The sequence below is a fragment of the Pleurodeles waltl genome, chromosome 5 (assembly GCF_031143425.1).
Source record: "Pleurodeles waltl isolate 20211129_DDA chromosome 5, aPleWal1.hap1.20221129, whole genome shotgun sequence".
NCBI lineage: Eukaryota > Metazoa > Chordata > Amphibia > Caudata > Salamandridae > Pleurodeles > Pleurodeles waltl.
The window spans coordinates 232,348,793-232,370,436 of record NC_090444.1 but is presented as its reverse complement, the minus strand read 5'-3'; the positions used below and the strand labels follow the sequence as shown (position 1 = coordinate 232,370,436).

General features: G+C 45.1%; 1 protein-coding gene across 4 annotated transcripts in view; it reads left to right on the top strand.

Annotated features, from left to right (window-relative positions):
- LOC138295584 (uncharacterized) overlaps positions 1–14,888 on the top strand; it is a 34,324-nt gene extending 19,436 nt beyond the window's left edge. For 2 of the 4 annotated variants that reach the window (XR_011203630.1, XM_069233968.1), the window contains exons 2-5: positions 4,866–4,892; positions 8,279–8,354; positions 12,004–12,031; positions 14,124–14,888. Coding sequence is in view for 1 of the 4 variants with exons in the window: in XM_069233968.1 (XP_069090069.1) it covers positions 4,866–4,892; positions 8,279–8,354; positions 12,004–12,031; positions 14,124–14,201 (209 nt within the window). In the remaining 3 variants the exon portion in view is untranslated. Of the gene's footprint in view, positions 1–4,865; positions 4,893–8,278; positions 8,355–12,003 lie in introns of all 4 variants that reach the window. The other 2 variants (XR_011203631.1, XR_011203629.1) reach the window with 2 other exon arrangements.
- Positions 14,889–21,644: the final 6,756 nt, after the last annotated feature.

The following is a 21,644-nucleotide window of genomic DNA, read 5'->3' as shown; positions in this document are numbered from 1 at the left end:
CACAAAGAGGAAAGTGTTTTAACCACTGAGGTTTAACCACCGCCTAGGAAAGCCAATAAGTATTTAATTGCATGCGCTTACTAATTTACAAAAGTTCCGAAATGATTGCTAGAGAAATAATCATTATGTTGAAGACTATAGATGGCAAAGGGATGGTCATCGGTCTCCTCCATTACCAGCTGTAAGATATTGCTGAAGAATACTGTAAAGTGCTGCCAATACAGTAACACTGAAGCAAGCCACTGACACTAGGTTTCACAAAGTGACAATGTATCACAATTCATGGATTGCATCCAGAGCAACAGTAACAAAGAGCCATGGGGTCGCTGCCACTAATTTACAAGATTCAGAAATCTCTGACAAAAGAGGTAAGCAAACCTCCCAATGACCATCAGAGCTGTTGGATGTGTGTCTGAGTCAGAATGCTACTGTGATTGTGCAGCATCTGATGATTATATTCTTGCAGTGAGTATGTGGCTTTAGACAGCTGACTGCCAAAGGAAAACGTTCTATAGTGTCTGCGATTCCTGCCAGAGGGGTGCCTGATATGAAGCTTGCAAAGGTTTGTTCACATATGCATGTGGAGTTCCTTACTTCTATCCTGTTCAAGTGGTTCTCACAGCAAGTGTTGGGTGGGGGGGTCCCTGGAGAATGTAGAGTTGTATGGTTACAAGTGGAGGCCTACCAATCTTCAATGTGCCAGGAACTTTAGGCTGTTCCATGAGCTCTCCATGAGTTTACTTTTTACTGACGGGGCATTCAGGTCTAGTCAACACAGAAAAGGAGGTGGAAAAAGCCTGCATGAATCAGTAGAGGAACACAAGGTGGCTGAAAGTGACACAGGTTGTGCAGGAGATCTGCTCTCGGACACAGGTGAATCTGTTTTCCACAAGGGCTTAGTAGCCATCACGACAAACTAATGGGCAGAAAATGTCAGCAGAGATTTCCTTCCCCAGTCATTTACTCTCTATCCCTAGTGGCCTTTCATGTGCTGTTGGACTGGATTAGCCTGTACTAGATGTATCTTTTTGCATAACCAGGCCAAGCCTTACCTCGCCAGTTTTGCATAGAAAGATGGCGTTTGACGTTTTGGGGGTTGATACCTTGCTTTCTTTGTGGAATCTTGTTTGCTTAGTTCCTTCGCTCCTGTTCCCATCTTGACAAAGTGCCAGAGATGACTTGTGGGGAATCTCTGATGGTGATTGTTGTGACCCAATTTTGGCCTTCATTGCATTGCTTTTTTGGCTCTCCTCAGGCTGGTGATAGGTGCTTTACATTTTCCAGTTCATACTTCCTACTATCGTCTCTTGTGTTTCTTCCCTGTTTCTCCATCTTCACACAAAAGCCAAGAAATTTAAGGAGGCTTGTTTTAGAATTGGAGTTCTTTCCAATCAGGACTCCTAGATCCATCTATGATCGGCTGTAACTCTTTGTGCTTCGAAATCTAGTGCATGGTTCTGCCGCGCATACTTAGATTAGAGTTTCCACGCAGTAGCTTCATTTACTAGGTAGATGCCCTTCTTTTAAAGTCTGGGTGAATACTGCCTTCATTAAATTGTTCCCTTGGCGTCCTCGTAGCTCAATAGCCACCTTAATTGGAGTTCTGTTGTTCATACCTTTGTACCTTCTTGGGTATTTCCCTTAGAACTTCCGAGATTTGGTTAATTATTACTCAGGGGTCTAAGTTCTTTCAGCTTGTGGCATGAATGATTTCTACACAGTTTGAGTGTGTTCTTTTGTATTTCGTACGGCTGCCATTTGGTCTTCCATAATTTGAGATTATCAGATAGATCCCTTTTAGTGCAGATGTGCTGTAATCTGCACATTTGTCAGATCTTCATTAGTTGTATTTTGGGTGCCATGAATTGGGTTCCTTGCTTGGTGCAGCCTCGCATATCTAATGACTGGAATAAAGACGGGCGATGTCTGTAATCTGGTGCATTATGAGTTCCTTTTTGCAAAGATTTTAAGTAATCACGCAATAAAGTTCTTTTGATTTGAAGACGGATGATGAGATCTTAACTAATTACTGGAAATCTTATTTACTCAAGGCATCAGTCTTCTTCAACAATGATGTCTATCCACCCTCGCATAGGTATGAGGTCCACCTCTGGCACACCTTGTTAAGTGCAGGCTGGATGGTCATTAAGATGGTTGGTATTGTCTGGTGGTGCCCTGGAAGGTGGATGTAATAATATGGAAGTGGCTGAAGCATCAGAACTTGCAGTGGAAGAAAGTCTTAAAACCACAAAGCAACAATATGGACAAAATGATTAATCCCAGTCAGGAAATGAAGAGTTATCTGTCTCTGGATGAGCACTCCCCTTACATGTAAGGTTTGGAACAGTACGTCTAGGATAAGGAGAAATTAAGTTATGTATAAGCAACTAGTCCATGGCTCTGCATTCTTTATCAGGGTGCACTTGCAAATAATTGTCTAAGAAAGCAGCAGTAAGTCACTGTAAAAGAAACCAGTAACATATTAGAATATTTACTGGATGCCATGTTTTTTAAATAGTACTGAGATATGAGCAGTGAGCCTTAAAAGATAATTTGGTTGTAAACAGTTTACCTTTTATCTCTTGAAAGGTTCCTCATCCCTGGTATGATCAAATCCCTAAGCAATAAAACAACCAGATGGGTCTGAAATCTGCAGAAATGTTAGAGTTGGGCAAAGTGCAGTATAAGCTGATACTTTCTAGTGCTTTTTCCACTCTTCCTTGCCATGTGGAGGCTACCACTAGTTAGAAGCTAGTGCATGAACGCTTGTGTGTTACCAGTTCAGATGCGGCTCCTCCGCTTGGGCAGAGTAATGTTAACCCCGCCAGAAGCAGCTGCAAACCTTTTACCAAAAAACAATATTAAACCATGTTTATTATCGTTTTTTGGTAAAAGGGTCAGGGCCCCAGGCTGTACAAGCACTGAGGGGGAGTTTCAGGCCGGTCAAATGCACATGTGTACTGGGCTCTCTCCAGCCTGGCACTGCGTTGTCAGTCTGCCTGGGAGCGTCCTGGCTGGGCGCTCCGAGCCAATCCTGACACTGCTCTGAGCAGCGTCAGGATTGGCTGCAGGGCAGGCTGGAAGCATGTGCCTGCAGCCTGCCTGCACAGAAGAGAAGCAGCATGGAGGTGACGGCGGCAGTGATGACGATTCAGGTAAGTTTTTATAAATTATTATTAATTACTCCATACATCCCTTCTGCGTGCGCGCCGACGCACCGCTAAGTAGCACCGCAAGCCACTCCTGTACCAGTTTAGTATATTATATGTCTGGTGACCATTGCTACCACTACATATTTTCTGTTCAAGCCAAGTCTCTCTCAAGTGGAATTTACAAAGGACCTGATTCAGAGTTTGATGGACAGGGTACTCCAGGTTAAACATGTTGAAGTTCCTTATTTTCCAAACTATCTCTCCACCTGCCCCATGTAGTCTGGCAAACCATCAGCTTTCCATCGGCAGTTCCCCTCTCGGTTCTATCAATGAAAACTTGCTCAAATGGCTTGACAAAGGGATACCCATTGAGTAAAGGCATCACACTGTCTGCCTCGTGGTCTGATATCCTTTTTATCTGCTCATCCCCACCAGGAACAACCCGGTGGTGATGAACAGAGAAATCTAAAAAATTACCTCCACACTCAGGGAACTAAAACCTTGGGAGTTGAGGTAACTAGTTATTTGTTTTTCAAAAAGTTAACTTTCTCTTTGAGAGCTCTTCTTTGAAAAAAATACTTTGGTGGACGGACATCAAAACCGAGGTTGTCAGTCGACCAAATGTGTGGTCCCTTCAGAGACACTGCCGTGAGGACGGGTCACTGAAGAAACAGCGATCACTGCTGGGTCAGCAGCGGTCTCTAAATGTGGCGGTCCACTGTCTGTCAGAGTTCAGGTTGTAGCTACAGAGGGACATTTTCAGCTGAACGAAGTCTCTTGATCACAATCAGTGTAACCATGAGGAAACTAGAATACATGCATGATACGCATAGCTCAATAATTAGGTTTACACACGCTAATGAAGAAGATGGGGTTTGTGAGTCTTAGTGCTAAAATATGGCAGAAACATGAAGAAAAATGATGGGCTCATTTGGTTGTCATATGTTGCTTCACAAACATATCTACCAGATTCAGCTGTGAGACCCACAATGTTTGAAGCCGAAGTGGCTTTATTATAGCTGTCTCCTTCCTGAAATTGCCTCTGCTTAGAACAAGTCAATGGGGAAAAAAAATGTTGGCATGCATGATGCTTGCTGACCTTAAAGCTCTCATTATGGGTTTTTGGTAGCCCCTACCATTTACCAGGCCGATTGAGAGTGATGCTCAAGGACTTTGACTACTCAACATAGCCAAAATCCCCAGGTGAAAATTTGCCTGTGGATTTGGAATACCCATGGGATTTCGATGCAGTAAAAGCAATCTGCATAGTTATTCCCCATTTCTAAGTTGACCTTTATGAGACACTCATAACAGTGACGTTTCTCCAGGCCTTGGAGTCACAGTGCAGGCTGGAAACAGTAACTGGGGGAACTGAGTTACTAGTCTAATTTCTGGAACCCTGTAATGGGGCCTTGAATGTCAGCTGGACTGCCCTATCTTTTCATGTGTGGAGACTCCACTGTCATAAATATACAACTCGTCAATTACCTTTGTGAACAGGAAAAAATTGTGAACTTACATGTGTACATTTACCTTTGAAAATCAGGCCCTGTGTGTGTGTTTGTGTGTGTGTGCACACGCACAGGTGTGTCCAGGTGTGTGCAAATGTGTGTGTGAGTATGTGTTTCCATGTATGAGTGACTATATATGGGTGCATGTGTGAGAGAGAAACATGTAAACAAGTGCAATAAACCTCTTTTTACTCTGTTTCAGAGGCAACAACAGCAGACTCTCACCTAAGTAAGTCACTGACTCTATATTTTGCTTCATCTAAATATAATGGAATTGTAGAGCATTCAGTGGTCTGTATGGTATGGTTCATGCAGATTGTGTGGACTGTTGAAAGATGACTGAAACGACTTCTGTACTTCCCTTGCCTTCAGCATCAGTTTCGATATCTGTCCAATGAAGAGTCTCTTGACTCTAATCTATACTCCTCAGGACCACTTCTTCCACAGGCACTCTGGATGGAAACTCAAGTTATCCCCTGAGCTGCCTCAGAAGTGATTTTTGACACTTCACTTGTATAAGGAATCCCACATTTGAAGTAAAATTCCCATTAATGTAGCCAGCAATAATAGGTTAATGACTCATCAGGAGTGTTCCATTGAGCACCGTTCGCCTCGTCATCCTCATTCTCAGTGACACAGAGTACAGGAGTGCAAAGCAGGTGTTCTGTCAGGTTTCTTGATAGACTGTGCTGCATATTGTTTTGCGAATGCACCTGGATTGTACTGTAGTACTTTGCAGGTACGTGAGAGTATCTCAGGGATAACTAATGTAAGAAGCACGACTGCCGGATCTGCTTTTGTGCATGTGTGGGTTGTGTGGTAGAGAGTCTGGCTGAGAAGAGGTGCCTGGAGGGTTGATGGAACTGCACACATAAGTTCAGGGATGTTGGGTATATGTGTTATGTAGTGGTGAGACAGGTGAGTGATGTGAGAGTGTGAAATATAGCAAAGGTGGGACTGGAGATTGATCTACATTTGTGAAGGGTAGAGATGATGGCACTGTGATAAATGATCCAAGAGTCTATGGGTAGCAGTGTTGACATTGGCAACTGATTTTTAAGTGTGATGGGTATCAATGTTGAGACTGCGGGGAGTCTTGTGAGGTTGTCGGGAGTAGTGACAGTGGAAATGGTGAGTGACCTTTGATTGTGGGGGGTTAGCACTGTTGTCAGCTCTCAAACCTTCCATACATTTCCCCTGGGTGCGCATTGAAGGACCAGGAGCGGTGTTGTCTTGAGAGGGACTTTGGTGCTCCTTGCTGGATCTGTCTTAATGTAAGAGGTGTACGGTGGCAGTTTCATTCGGCATAGCAGCAGAACACATTTGGTCCCCAAAGGACAACACACAATTTAGAGGGTCATTACGACCTCGGCTGTCTTTTTGCAAGACCGCCGTGGGACCGCCGTGCGGAAGACCGCCTGTGCAGGCGGTTTGCCGCTCGGCGTATTATGACTGTTGGCTGCTCTCCGTCGTTATTCTGACGGAGAACCGCCAACAGCCATACTTATTGGCGGCGGGGAAGTGGAGGTTGCTCCACCTCCACTGCCACGCCAACAGAACACCGGCCAGCGAATCACGTCCTGTGATTCGCCGTGGCGGTGTTCTGTTGGCGGTGTGGTGTCGGCGGAGCTGCCCCCATGGCTCCCGTCCCCTCCCGGAGGATCGACGGACCAGGTAAGTCGATCGTCCTTTAGGGGATGGGGGTGGGAGGGTGTTGGGTGTTGTGTGGGTGCATGGGGGTGTGCGTGTGTGTATGTAGAGGGGGTGTGTGAGTGTGTGTATGCTTGCGGGGGTGTTGTGTGTATGGGAATGAGTGCGTGTATGTCTGTGGGTATGTCTGTATGGATGTGTGTGTGTATGTTTGAATGTGGGTGTGCGTGTCTGACTGTGTGTGTGGATGTAGGCATGTATGTTGGGGTGTGTGCGTGTGTGTGTTGGTGGTGCCTGCATGCGTGTCGGGTGTGTGTGAGTAATGTTATGTTGGGGGTTGGGGTGGGGAGGGGGGCCCTGCCACCTTTGGGGGGTGGCAGAGGTGGTGGGGGGTGTAGGGGAGGGAGTCGGGGTGGGGGGTGGGGGAGACCCCTATCAGTGCCAGGGAAGGAATTCCCTGGCACTGATAGTGCTTACTGCCATGGATTTCATGGCGGTTCAAACCGCTGGAAATCCACGGCGGTAAGCCGGGTCCAAATACCGCCGGCGGTATACTGACGCCCTCCGGGCTGGAGACTCAGGTCTCCAGCCCGGCGGTCGTCTCCGCCCTGGCGGGTGGGACAGAAAACCGGCGGTTGACCATGGAGGTAACCGCCATGGTCATAATACACCAAGGTAAGACCGCCAGCCTGTTGGCGGTCCTACCGCCGGTTCTCCGCCATCCGCCAGGGTTGTAATGACCCCCTAAGTGTTAATTTTAGGGGTTTTAGAAAAGTTTATTCATGCAATAAAGTCAAAATCAGTAAGAGAATAAGAAAGCAAAGTTCAGTTAAACTACAAATTCAATCACAAACTTAGTAAAGTTCATATTAGCAAATACAGGGTATGGCATGGGAAGGAAATCCAGCATAGATTTGTCTTTTAAATTGGGTAAAAGAGTCCTCCCAATACCACTGTCATATACAGTTTTGAACAAATGTTTTCATAAGTTTCTATAGCAGTACATGGTCCCAGTACTTCTCATAAGCGACACTTGTGCATGGACCAGCAAAGGTTCTCTCAAGGCCTGCTTTATTTAACCTGGAATTTGTATACTTCTTACAGAACAGCCTATAAAAAGATTTGTCTTTCTCTTTAAAATATATGCAATTGTTATTCTAGTGAGACATGAAACTACAGTTTGTTCACTTGGTGTACTGAACCATCACTGAAAAGAGGGCTAGTTGTCCTAAGGTAGCTAAAGTACAATTCATACTACTCCTAAACATTACTTTCTCACAAAACCACTATATCAACCGACCCTCTGATTATTCCCTAGAATCATCATAAACCTGCTCTCTGGTATTTCATAGGACCATTGTCATCAGTTTTGGATTTTCATGTCTTGATCCCTCCAGTTCCTTCATGTCAGCATCCAGATCGCTTTGTAGTTTCTCCAATTGCATGTCAATCCTTTTTCCTTTTCTTCTGCTTGTTGCTTACAGACCCTTTTTTTTACCACAATTCATCTCCCGTTTTGTTGAAATTAGTCTACAACCCTTGAAAAGGAGAAAAACATGTTGCTCCAATTGTTATGACCAGTAAAGGCATCAAACACAATTTAGGTATTCCTAAACCTATGCTTCCCAACCACTTACCTAAAGTTCTCTTCCATTGGAACGTGATACGGAAACTATTCCTTCCCAAGCACCAGTTTCTTTGAACTTCTTAAATTCATGTAAAACACTAGTGTTGTTCATTACATAGCTATTAATCTGATTATCTACTTTAGGAGTACAAGCACAGCATTCACTTGTGAGAATTAACTTTGCCTTCTTTTGCAAGACCATATCTAAAGCTAGCCTGTTCTGGATAATCATAGCCTGCATTGCAAGAAGCTCCTTGTTAATCATGGTCTGCACGCCAGCTGCGTTAGCCGGCAAACCATTCAAATTGACAGCTTTCTTATCTTTATATCGTTTAAAGCTACCCCTACTGAAGGGACCATTACACCAAATATATCCCCCAAAAGATGTGCAAACCTGCATTTGCTTCTTCTCGGGTAAGTGGCATTTCTCGCTTCGAAATTGTTAGTATGATATGTCCTTGGAAAAACAAAGGGTGCATAGCAACTTCCCAATTAAATATGTGGTACTAGAAATAGGCAGCTATACAACAGGCATAATATTATTATCTTAGGTTCTGCCAATACATTTTCTTTACTAAGTCATTCTGATCAAATTCATTCCAATCCACTAATTCTCCTGTCTTGTTTCCTTCCTGTTCCTGAACAATGCATAATTCCCTTCCCTTTGCCAAATCCACATTTAACTTTGAATGCACATCTTCCTTTTCAGCTTTTTCCTTTTCTTTGTTTGACTCTTCTTTGACTCCCTCTGGTGCTACTTCCCTTTCCTTTCTCATTTTATCCTTAAGGTTATCCACAAAGATACTCTCAACATCACTGACTTTGCATGCAAATGGGTTAGTTAAGTTAGAACCTGCAAGAGGCAAGAAAGGTTCACGGTACACTCTTGTTTACTCACTCGCTGATAGTAATGCAAATATCAAGCAATGTTCTTAGTCATCCATATATACATGTGTGAAGGGTTAGTAGCAGGCACATTTTCCAAGTGCATCTTATAGCCTGAATAACACAGCCTAATTGAGCCCTGATGATGAAACAGTTTCAAGAACACGTTGCAGGAAAAGGCATATGAGAGTGGAAGATGGTAATATGTTGAATGCTCATCTGCAGACAAAGGAAGATATGGACAAACAAAGCAACCTTCTATACATATATTTTATAGATTCAGCAACCATAGCTTGACGTTTACGAAATTCTTCCTACAGACATTTCTTTGTTTATCACTATTGATTGAATCACTTTACTATGTTTGGGTGAGGGATCTCCCTTCAACAGACAGACATTTAACAGCCAGCCAGCTATAGAACTACTATGGCAGTAGCCAAAGCTACAAGGACAATTCTGCAGCACTTCTGCACCATGTTAATCTTGTTGCAGATCAAAGTAGCAAAGAATATAGGTGCCTTGTTTCTCTTTAGTTTGTGTTGGTTATTTTCTTTCCATTCTGTCTCTACCTTATCTCGAAATCTGCAGTGATAGTCAACTACTACTGAATACTTATGGCTTCTATGGTCCTCTAACCATTGTCCTATGGTATTTTATCTCGTCTTTCTTTTTACAATCTTGTTTTAGTATGTCTTTTGTCTCTTAAAGCACTGTCTTACAGTTTCATAGGGGTCTGTCAGTATCAATCAGGCAATCACTTGAGTCAGCCTCACTCAGGAAGTAAGCCCAGTCAGGGCCTGAATACTTTTGATTCAATTTTCTCAGTCTTAGTGGTCTTGGTCTCAAGTTCGTACAAGTCACTGTCACAAAGTTTTCCTGGTTCCTTATTGTCTTTTTCCTCTAACACTCCCTCCTCCCTAACAGTCTCTGGCCTGTTTGGTTTTAATAGTATTCTTTTTTTCTTGCTTTTTAGTTCTCAGGCCTATTGTCTCTGTGATAGACTCTCTCCTTTGAGATGCTAGTCACTTTGAGCTCATGAGACACTGTTTAGTTCTCAGATGCAGAACCTTAATTTACTGCCTCTCCTTCATCTTGGTCGGGCGATAGCACACTTGTAACTACTTGGACTGTCTTGGCTCTCCAAGAGTCTCTGGATTCTCAATAAATAGGGAGTCCTAGTCTTCAGCCTTGAGTTTCATTTTATGGTGGAGACTCCGTCAAGGTCTTGATTTGACTGTGGCTCAGATGCGTGGTGCTGCAAACCCCTCAGGTCGAACCTTGTTTTCTTCTTTTGATGCTTTGGAAGTCTCTAATCAAGCAAGACTATGAGAATTTGTGGATGCTGGCTTCACCTGTTCCTCTGCTTGTTTCTGTGAAACGTGGATCCAGTTTGGCAGTCCTGCACATTTCAGAGCAGTGTTTGTTATTAGGATGACCTGGTATAGCCCGTCCCGGTGCTCCTATAGTCTCCATGATTCAAGTTCTGACATGGAGGCGATCTCACAGCTGGTGGTGCCAAATTGACCAGGTGAGAGACAGAACACACTACATCAGACACTCCTTTGCAATAGTCAAGAACTAGGTCATCTGTCATATTCACAAGTGCAATTGTAGGAACTGAAGGAATTCTCATGGCTCCTACCTCATAAATATTTCGTGGGGGAAGAATCCTGTTGTCTTACACTGAGTATTTTGAATGCGCTTGAGTACCAATCAAGATCTCAAGAGCATGTCTGGACATTTGAGAGACATGCAGACACATGCTTTTGCTAGCTTTCCTTTGCCCATCCTGTTTACCCTCTTTATCACTCCTGATGCTTCCAGTCTGTAACTCCAATGAAATCTCTGATCAATGTCTAAACCTGCGAACTGTAGTTGCACCACCTTGTTCTTGGAGTGACTTCTTTGATCTGATTTAAGTTAACCCTGCATCCCAAATCTTGGGATTAATTCCCATAGAAGTAGTTTCACCATGGTTAGACTGTTAAATCTCTTGATGTGATCCATTGCAGCAGCTGCCACACAGTTGCTGCGATCTCTGTGCCCTCATAGACGCTGTCACAGTTTGGGAAATTGAGGCCGATTTGTCCCTGTCCTTGACTCCTTAGTCAACCTTCAGGTTAAAACCCAATTGCCTTATTTGAGCTTGGCAGTAACAGAACAGTCACCAAAAATTGCTGAATGTTCCTTTCAAATATAGGTGGGGGGACTTCTGTGTTTTTGATGGTTCCCTCCTCACCATTGAAAGAACCCCAACAGTGGGGCAGTCATCAGCCCTCAGCAGCCAGAATTGATGTTTTGTTTACTTGTGAAAAGCAACAATATTTCATTAGATGGGTTAAAGCCCACTTCACCACATCCCCGCCCTGTTTATTCATGCCAAAGAGTAGCATGGCTAGCATGGCGGGCCTGAAGAGGAACACTCAATCAAGATCATCTGTTTTTGCAGTGCATCACTTGGTGCACTGAGGAGTGTTATTGTTTGCAAAGATGAAGATTTCTGGGGGCTGAAGGTCTTGTTCGACCCTTGGGAGGGAGCTACTTCTCCGCTCCTGAGGGGATTTCCATGCTGGTCAGGTGACTCCTTCTATTGACTAAATGTTACTGCCTTTTCACAGAACTGAGGAAGGGCAATTGCTTAATTTGTAAAAAGGATAAGTGCCAGAGCCTCAAATTGTGCTCAGAAACTCACGACAAGCACTGTCAAAGGATGGGGTGTCAAATACCAAGGCTGGGTAGTCTTGATTTCACCCCAAACCTCTTCAATCCAACACCATACACTCTGCCTCTTTATTTCCTTTTTACCGTTTTTTTTCACCTTGGTTTTCTCACTTTGGCACTCTTTGCTGTCTCCCTCTTATCTTGCTGTCTCCATTTTGTGTGTCTGTCTCTCTCTCTGTCTCTCTCTCGCTCTACATTGAAGTCTGAGAAAGATTTGCAGAGAGCTACAGGCTCAAATTAAGAACTGGGAGTGACTTATAATTGAACCTTGTTTAAAATATTGTGTAATCAGTTGTTCCTTGTAGTTGAATGAATCCAAAAAGTGAATATCAATGATTTTTTTCTTTATACACTATAGATATATAGACTTCATCATCATTTGATTATCGTAGACGGGTCAGCACAAAGCTGATACTGTAGTAATCATAACTCTTTTTCTCTTTCCTGTTTTGTTTAGGTTTACAAAATCAAGGGCAGAGAAACAGGTAAAGTGATTTTGAAAGTTTCAATAGAATAATACCATGGTTTACCATTTGCCATGCTTTTGGTTCATTTCAGTGCACATAAGAGTGTCTGGCTGAGACTTCTAGCTACAGATTTCTTACCTTGGAATATTTCCCAGGGGTCAGACTGGATCTGAAAAATCTTGAACAGTCCACCTGTGCACCAGTAGGTGGCATTGAATGGCTATGCATTGGCATCTAAGGCATTGTTTGTATGGGAAGTGACATGCATAGTGCCTATGAAGATGCAACAGCAGTGCACTGACATCAGTTCCTTTCTTTCTGCACCCCACGTGCCTGGAAGATTTACCCAGGCATTTTCTGACCATTTTTTCGGTGGTTTGCCAAGTTTTTGGATATTTTTGCTCCCACTGTGCTAGGGATGTCCCCGAAAAATCTGTGGGTGTTAAGCCCTGTGATGCCTTCCGAATTAATATGTGTGATGGTTATAGTTACATAATAGTATGATTTATATGTTATAAATCCATTCATGATAACAATGCATTTTTTAAGGTTAAAACAACACCAATAGTTTAAAATTTTGGGGTAGAATGTAGTTAAGTATACTTTACCAAACAAGAATGTGTTTTACTACGCTGAATTTAAATACATGTTGAAGTTGTGTTTGTTTGTTTTCAATCTCTCAACAAACCTTCTGCACTTCAAACTATTAATGACAGGAGCTACATAAATGAGGGTCCACGGCAGTGGCGGCTCGCCCTTTGGGGCGGAGGGGCCATGCCCCCCACCCTTTGCCCCTCATGAAGAGTGTCTGTCAGGCTAAACAAAGGCCAGCCTGACAGACACTGTTCATTTTCAGCTCAGACAGCCAGGAGTGAGACATGCGCGATTTGCGCAGACTCCTGGCTGCCTGAGCTGAACTTTGCTGGGCCGAGGAGGTCACAGCTCCTATGGGCGTGACCTCCTCACCTCAGCAAAGGTACCCCGAGGCCCTCCCCTGGGTGACGAGGAAAGCGTCACCCATTGACACTCGCCCTGGGCTCTTCAGGTTTAAGCCCTGAAGCGCCCAGGGCGTGTGTCAATCAGTGACACATCGTCACAGAGTGGGGTGGGGTCAGCAGTCTCACTGACCCCATCCCACTCTGTGACGAGGCTGGGACTGCTGCCTTCCCTCATTGGCTGACCTAAGGCAGCAGTCCCAACCCTCCTGGGACCTGGAGACTGAAGGTAAGTGTGTGTGTGTGTGTTTGTGATGTTTTAAATTGAATGTGTGGTGCGCGTGTTCATGTATGAGTGTTATGAGTGTTGTTAATGGATGTGCGTGTGTGTGTGAAAGAATGTGTGTGTGTGATCTTTTAAAATGAATGTTTGGTGCGTATGTGCATCTTTAAATGTTATGAGTGTTAATGGCTGTGCGTGCGTGTGAAAGAATGAGTGTGTATGATGTTTTAAAATGAATGTTTGGTGCGTGCGTGCATGTTTGATGGTATGAGTGTTGTTGATGGATGTGCGTGCCTGCGTGCGTGTCTCTGTGTGAAAGAATGAGTGTGTGTGTGTGTGTGTCTGTGCTTCCCACCCGCCCCCCTCCCTCCTAAAGCTGCCGGCCGCCACTGGTCCAAGGTAAGCCTTTACTCAAATATGATCATAATCTTTCTGAAAATGAAATTAAATGTTTGCCCATGATTAATCCAGGTAGCCTTGACTGTAAGAGAGTATGTGGGATGTGCTGTTCCATCCATCCAAACAATTTACTATCAGAAGCTGAGAAAACTCCTCCATTCAGCTTTGTGGAATGAGACAGAAAGGTTTCACCTAATGCTTCTGCAGTAAGTAGAGGGTTTGCATGTTTGTCAGTGATATCAGATGAATCACAATTCCCCTGTCCTAAACAAGCATGTGAGTATGACAGTGAATGGGAAAAACAGGTAGGTTGCACTTCATCCTGCACACCGAAGAGTGGGATGAAGATCCTCATGCCCACTCTTGCTTAGTTGTTTGGTTTCAGACAAGCACACACATTTTCCGTGTCATGACTGCTTTTTAAACACAAATGTCAATGTGATCCTATTTTATTGTGTTGTCATAACAATGTTTTCATTCTACTGGAATATAGATGCAAGGCTTGTGTGCAACCTTCGAGGAAGTTCTTCATGCACAGCACAGCTTAGGCCCCCAGAATTCCATCCTGTGACGCACATCTTCCTGAGTGGCTCTTCGGCGGTGTGGGATCCCCTTGTGCCGCAGAATCCAGCATCTCAAACCAGACTGCAATCATCCATCCGGCGTGGAACATCTTCTGCACCAACCAGGAACCCGCATCTGTCTTCTTGGGTGCATAACTGACTTTGTCTTCCCACCGGTGGTTCTTCTATTGCACCTTCATCCGGGTTATGAGGGGCTCCTGTTCTTCCTGGACTCTTCAGTGCCTCTTGGTCTTGGTCCCCTTCTTCCACAGGTCTTCAGGTCCAGGAATCCATCGCTGGTGTCTTGCAGTCGCTTCTGGTTCTTGCATAATCTTCTATCATGACATCTTGTGTGCTCTAGGAAACTTACTGTGATTTACTCCTGTTTTCATGTGCTCTGGGCTGGGTTCTGTAACTTACCTTTGGTGTTTTCTTACACTCCCGGCACCCCTCTACACACTACACTTGCCTAGGTGGGAAACCGACTTTCGCATTCCACTATTTTAGTATATGGTTTGTGTTCCCCCTATGCCCATTGCAACCTATTGGGATTTTCACTATTTGACCTGTTTTTACAGCTATTTCTGCATTCTAGTGCATACACTGTGTATATTACTTACCTCCTAAGGGAGTGCAGTCTCTAAGGTATTTGTTTACATTGTGTCACTAAAAATAAAGTACTTTTATTTTTTGAACACTGAGTATTTCTTTCATGTGTGTGATTACTGTATGACTACGGTGATATTGCAAAAGCTTTGCATGTCTCCTAGATCAGCCTTGGCTGCTCACCTACAGCTACCCCTAGACAGCCTAGCTGCTAGACACCTTTGGTACCCACTACAAACCAGGTTAGCCTCCTACAGATAGGATGTTCATTCCATGGGTTCTGACAATGTTGGCAAAGGGGGCCATGTAGATGTTGAACAGTGTAGGGCTGAGGGGCGAACCTTGGGAAAAGCCGCAGATTATGTTCTTGGGTTCCAAGGTGAAAGGTGGTAGGTGGATTCTCTTGATCCTTCCCGTGAGGAAGGCGGGAATCCTTTTTCAGGGCATCTCTTTGGATTCCATTGTGGTCAAGTCTCTTCATAAGGGTGTGGTGGGATACGGTATTGAATGCCGCTGAGAGGTCGAGGAGGATCAGGGCCCCCGGTTCTCCCTGGTCAAGGAGAGTTTTGATGTCATCAGTGGCAGAGATCAGGGTGGTTTTGGTGCTGTGGTTGGTGCAGAATCCAGCCTGGGAGGAGTCCAGACGAGTGTTGTTCCCCAGGTGTTCTGTGAGTTGACAGTTGATGGCCTTTTTGAGGACTTTGGCAGGAAAGGGGAGCAGAGAGATGGGACAGTAGTTCTTGTGTTTGCTGGGGTCAGGAGAGAAGGTGGCTGTGGTTATGGATGAGTTGAAAATGGTGGTGACCTAGTTGCTGATCATCTTGCTCCCAAGGTTGAAAATGTGGTGGGGACATGGATCTGTGGGTGCTCTTGAGTGGATGGAGTTCATTATGGATGTGGTGTTTTGTATGGTGAGTTTGTCCCAGGCGGTGAGCAAGTGGTTGGAGTCTGCATTGTGGTTTGCATCCATGGTAGCAAGGAGGCTGAGGGTGTTTAGCAGCAGAGGGTCAGGGTTTGAGGTTTTTGTAGATGGTGGAGTTCTTGTTGAAGAGGACGTCTGCCAGGGTGTTAACGAGTTCCTGAGAAGAGCTCATAATGTTTTCAGTGGCAGAAGGGTTGGAGAACTCTCTGATGATTTTAAAGAGTTCTTAGCTATGGTTAGTGCTGGCTTTGATGCCGTTGGCACTCCTTTTTGTGGTTTTCAGTAGTTGGTTGTTTTGATTGAGGGATAACTTGAAGGTGGCTCAGTCTGTGTCAGTTTAACAATTGGGAGGGCATAAGCAGCAGAGCAGAGTGGTCCAGAGCAATATCAGCAAGAAAATGTTATCATCTCCAAGAACCCTAGGCTTTCAGTTGTCCTGTGTTAATGTCAGGGCCGAGCAATTCAGGAACTGTGCTTGCCCTTTGTTTTGAACATATATGCTGCACAACATCACTTGGATGCCTTTCAAACTTCCCTTCAAAATAAAATGTATTCCTCCCCCATCCATATGGGAGAAGCAACCTCAAATGGCAAATGAATAAGCCACCAGCATAGGACTAGTCACTTCCTGGCCCACTAATTTTATACCTCTTGTGCAGTAGGCCCATACCCCTTAAATTCCAAGTAAGGTTTGAGGATTTATAGTGGTGTCCTGACCTCATCTAATGATGGATCTGCAATGCATCCTGGATGCCAGGGCATTCCATCTCCCTTAAGTAGCATCTCCGAGAGTACTGTAGTCTCATTGCTCCTGTGTTTTGCGCTGAGGTGCTCAAAATGGGCATGCATAATGTAACTTGCCCCAACTCCCACACCCCAAGCAAGTGTGGCAACGGCCATCAGTCCAGTGAACCTTAAATTGAACTGGAATGTAGCTTGTGCTCACTTCTCTCCTTTGGCTGAGGGAGTACTGAGTAGTGGTAGCCTGTTATCTCTCATCCTACCCTCTCTCACCTATTAGCCCTAGGTTTCCCTTTTTTACTTAGGGGCATCAACAGTAGCACACCACATTCATTGTTCTCTTTCTTTCTTGACAGTCTCTCTCCTCATTTGTTCATTGTCCCATAAGGTTTAAAGCTCATACACAACTCTGTATGTCAGCTGCAGTTGGTCCTCCTCCAGTGCAGTGTCTGAGAATGAGCTCTCTTGAGCGACATCCAATGTGTTCCCATTTTGTTCTTGCTGTGCCATGGTGCGTAAAGTAGTCACCATCTCCACTGTAGCCACTATTTCTTGTTTTGCCTACATTCTAGATAGTCCATTTGATTTGGCTATTATCGCATTGTCTTTTTTGCAGTTATTTTAGAGGACGCAGGCACTGCCTTGCTGCATTTTCTGTGTCTGTGTTATTTTTCTCAAGCCATTCCCATGCACTTGTGGGGTTGTAAAAGAATAGTGCACGTCCATTATCATTAACTCAATGTGGCCAGAAATAGTGGCATGTACTTGTGGTCTGCCTCTTGTATTTCCTTTTTAACCTCCAGGAATGACACACTTCATGCTGGACACCTATTGCGTAGTCCAGAAATATAGCGGCTAAGCTATTTTTAACTTGTAACCACCCTGTATTTTGAGATGGCCTGAGTATCAAGTCTCTATCTCTGTGGTCAAGATCAGTTACTAGGGAATAGGGCTGTGATCCTGTATGTGGGTGACTCACAAGTACTTTGTGCTCTCTTTCCATTGTGAAGAATTGAATGAAGCCCTGTGGAACCTCCACAGTGGGCAGCCACCTCTCCAGAAAAGCGACCATGGCATTCCCTTGGTGCCTTCCGGTAGTTGTACTATCTGGATGTCGTTTTGACAATTCTGGCCATTGCCATCTTCTGCTCTCTCGTCCAGAAGCTCTACCCTAGAAGTGAGATTCAGAATTCATTTTCGCTAATTGTGCATGCACAGGCACACCTCCCCTATGACATCTTCATTTAACCTAAGTTTGTCCACCAGCCAGCTGTGGTCATCACATAGGATACAGTGGTCTTTTGCAACTTTATCTATTTGGCCTCCAACACTTCCGTGGATGCACTGATAACCTTAAGGATTTGGCCCTGTTTGTTAGCATAACTAGGTTCATTCATTCCGCTTATCTCCTAAGGGTTATGTTGTTGCTCTGACTGTGCTAGTGTGCAGTCACATCCAGACAGCTGACTGCAACTTAAGTCTTTAGTGGTTCTGCTACTAGCCATTGTTTAGCTTTTCTTTAGGATTTTGGTGTGGAAGTCCCTCTCCATGGCACTTAGGCCCTCATTACAAGTGTGGCAGTCCGAGGACTACCACACTCACAGTGACGGTCGGACTGCCACACTCCAGACGGTCCGACCACCACATTACAAGCTTGACGGGCGGACCTGCCTAAGGACCTCCGACCCACCAGGAACATGGTTCCCGACATGGTGACGGCGGCCTGAGTTGTACTCAACCAGGATGGCACTGAACTCAGCGCCACCTGGCTGATTACAACTCAGCTGTCCGCCAGCCTTTACATGGTGGGGACCCGCTAGGGAAAGGCTTGTGGAAAGCCAGTGCCGGAGGCCACAAGAGGCCCCTGCACTGCCCATGCCCATGATGCTCTGTGCCACGATATTGGCCACGGCTCCCTTAAGGGAGCCAAGACCAATATCATAGCACTGTTCCCGCCGGGCAGCCCAGAGGGAACTGAGTATTACAATGTTCCTGCTGGTCAGCCCAGCAGGAACATTGTAATATGCTTGGGGGGATGTCACCGTCACGGCTGTGGCATCCTCCCCACGAGTTTGGTATTCCTGCGGTGGGACTGCCAAACTCATAATGAGGGGTGAGTGATCAATGAGGAGAAGGTCCATTTCAATTTACTGATATTGTGCTACTCCTAGTGCCCCACCAGGAAGGGACAAAAAAGAGGCAATGGCCTTCCAAGCCCCAGCTCATCACCCCCTCAGTCACTAGACCCTGCCAGTGGTGTCCATTGTACGCCCTCGTACACACTATTTACGAAAGCCTCAGGACTTCAGTCTACAAATGCAGAGTTGCTCCCTACCTGTTTATGATGTTCTCCATATGACCCATGTGCCTCCAGAGCACCTCAGCCACTGCCACCTAGGCTCCATGTTCTTTGTGGAGTGCCAGCTAGACTGTTCACAGCTTTACATGGGGATACTGTCTTGCGTGGGGAGGCAAGCTCTTTCCTCCACCAAAGTTGGGCAGCTGGACCTTGTGACTTTGGGGGTCACTTTAGTCCCCCACCCATGTTGCTTGATCTACGCTTACCGTCTTGAGAGGGGACCCATGCCACTGGTCATCACTGCAGAGAGGTGCCTGTTGAAGCATGGAAGTGACTCCGTCACTCTACTGGAGATTCCTTTGGTTCTTCTGGTGCAAGCTGAAGACAGGCAGTCCTCAGAGGATGCTCAATCTGGAAACAGTTGCAGTTGCTGGCAGGAGCTGAAGATACAATGTTGCAGAAGTCGTCTTTGCCTCTTTTTTGCAGTTTGTAGAGTTCCTGGAGGGTTCAGCTGCAGTTCCGTCAGTAGAAGATGAAGTAAAGGATGCAGAGGATTCCTGCTGGAGTCTTGCAATCGGAATCTGAAGAAACACCGAGAGGAGACACCCTAAATAGCCCTGAAAGGGAGATTGGTCACCTAACCAGGTAAGCACCTATCAGGGGAGGGCTCTGATGTCACCTGCTGTCACTGGCCACTCAGATGCTCCCAGAGTGCCCCACCACCGTGAATCCAAGATGGCAAAATCCAGGGACACTCTGGAGGTGGGGTGGTGATGGACAGGGGAGTGGTCACTTCCCTTTCCTTTGTCCATTTTTGTGCCAGAGCAGGGACTGGGGGTCCCTGAACCAGTGTAGACTGTAGTATGCAAGGAGGGCACCATCTGTGCCCTTCAAAGCATTTCCAGAGGCTCTGGGAGGCTACCCCCCATGCCTGTAATACCTATTTCCAAAGGGAGAGGGTGTAACACCCCTCTCCCAAAGGAAATCCTTTGTTCTGCCTCCCTGGGCTTGAGCTGCTCAAGCAACAGATGGGCAGAAACCTGTCTGTGAGGTGGCAGCAGCTGGGGCTACCTGAAAAACCTCAGAAGGCTGGTATGGCAGTACTGGGGGTCCACTGTGGAGCCTCCAAAGTGCATGGGATTGTACAACCAATACTAGAATCAGTATTGGGGGTACAATTCCCAGTTGTTAGACACCTTACATGGCCATATTCAGAGTTACCATTGTGAAGCTGGACATAGGTATTGACCTATGTCCAGCGCACACGTAAAATGGCGTCTCCGCACTCACGAAGTCTATGAAAATGGTCCTGGATGAAGTGGGGGCACCTCTGCTAGTGCAGGGGTGCCCTCACACACAGGTACTTTGCACCCAGCCTTCAGGGTTGGAAGGCCTGACATATAGGTGACTTATGAGTGACCTGGTGCAGTGTAAATGGCTGCATGCACTATTTCATACAGGCTGCAATGGCAGTCCTGTAGAAGCCTTTGCATGGGCTTCATATGGGTGGCAAAAGTAATGCTGCAGCCCATAAAGATCCCCTGGAACCCCAATGACCTGGATACCTAAGTACCATATGCTAGGGACTTAAAATGGGTGACCAGTATGCCAATTTGGGATGAAATACTGTGTTATCAGTATGTAGAGACACATTTGAGAGGAGAGAGAGCATAAGTACTTGGGTCCTAGTCAGCAGGACTCCAGCGACACAGTCAAGCATACTGACAAAAACAGTGTAACATACTGACAAACAGGACAAAAACCATAAGCACTGGGGTCCTGGCTAGCAAATTCCCTGTGACACTGACATCAGGCAGAAATTGGGGGTAACATGCCAAAAAGAGGGTACTTTCCTACAGTATCCTATGCAGACGACTGCTTATCCTCTCACTCTCAGAAGACCACTCCACCATGAGGGCCAACTTCCGCAGATGCTTAAAGGGTATCTCTGACTGGATGAAACGTAACTGCCTAAAAGCTCAACACAGACAATTCGGAGGTGCTGATCTTCAGGAACAGCTCCCTGTGAAATGACTCCAGGTAGCCTTCCGGGCTAAAACCCGCACGTACTCCGACAGACCATGCTCGCAACCTTGGCATCATCCTGGACAACAAGCTCACCATGAAAAACCATATCAACTCAGTCTCCTCTGTCTGCTTCATCACTCATTGCATGCTTCCTAAGATCTTCAAATGGCGCCCCGTCAACACCAGATGAACTGTCACTCAAACCCTAAATACCAGCCGAATGGACTATGACTAAGTACTTAACGCAGGAATCACCACACACCTTCTGAAGAGACTACAGACCATACAGAATAAAGCAGCTAGACTCATCCTCAACTTCCCCAAATGGATAGCCCCCTTCAAGAAGGCTTCTCATTTGGAAAATATGTCAATTTAAAATGCTGATCCACATCTACAAAGCCCTTCACAACCAAAGACCAGCATACATCAACCACTGCATAAACTTAACCTAAAATATCATCCAAGCAATTGACGAAGAAAGGAACTCAACAACGTATTAATCAATTATTAAAATTTGACTATTTTTTAATGATTTTATGGACATCAAACTGAAAAAGATCCAGGGGAGGGTTCCAGCGATATGGATATTACAAAAAATACAATACATCAAGACTTTTAACTTAGCCATAAATGAGTGTTGGTAAATTTAACTAATTAGAAATGTTTTCAGAATAACCAATCATAACAAATATATGGACAAATATGGTAAGTTTTAGAATACATACAACATATAAGCAAGAAGAGTGTATCATATAATCAGAGATTGCAACATAGAAGGTAACCTTATCATGTTCATAAATAGTAGAAAAAAATAATTTCTTGACAAAATAAATAGGTAAAGTGGCATTAAAAGAT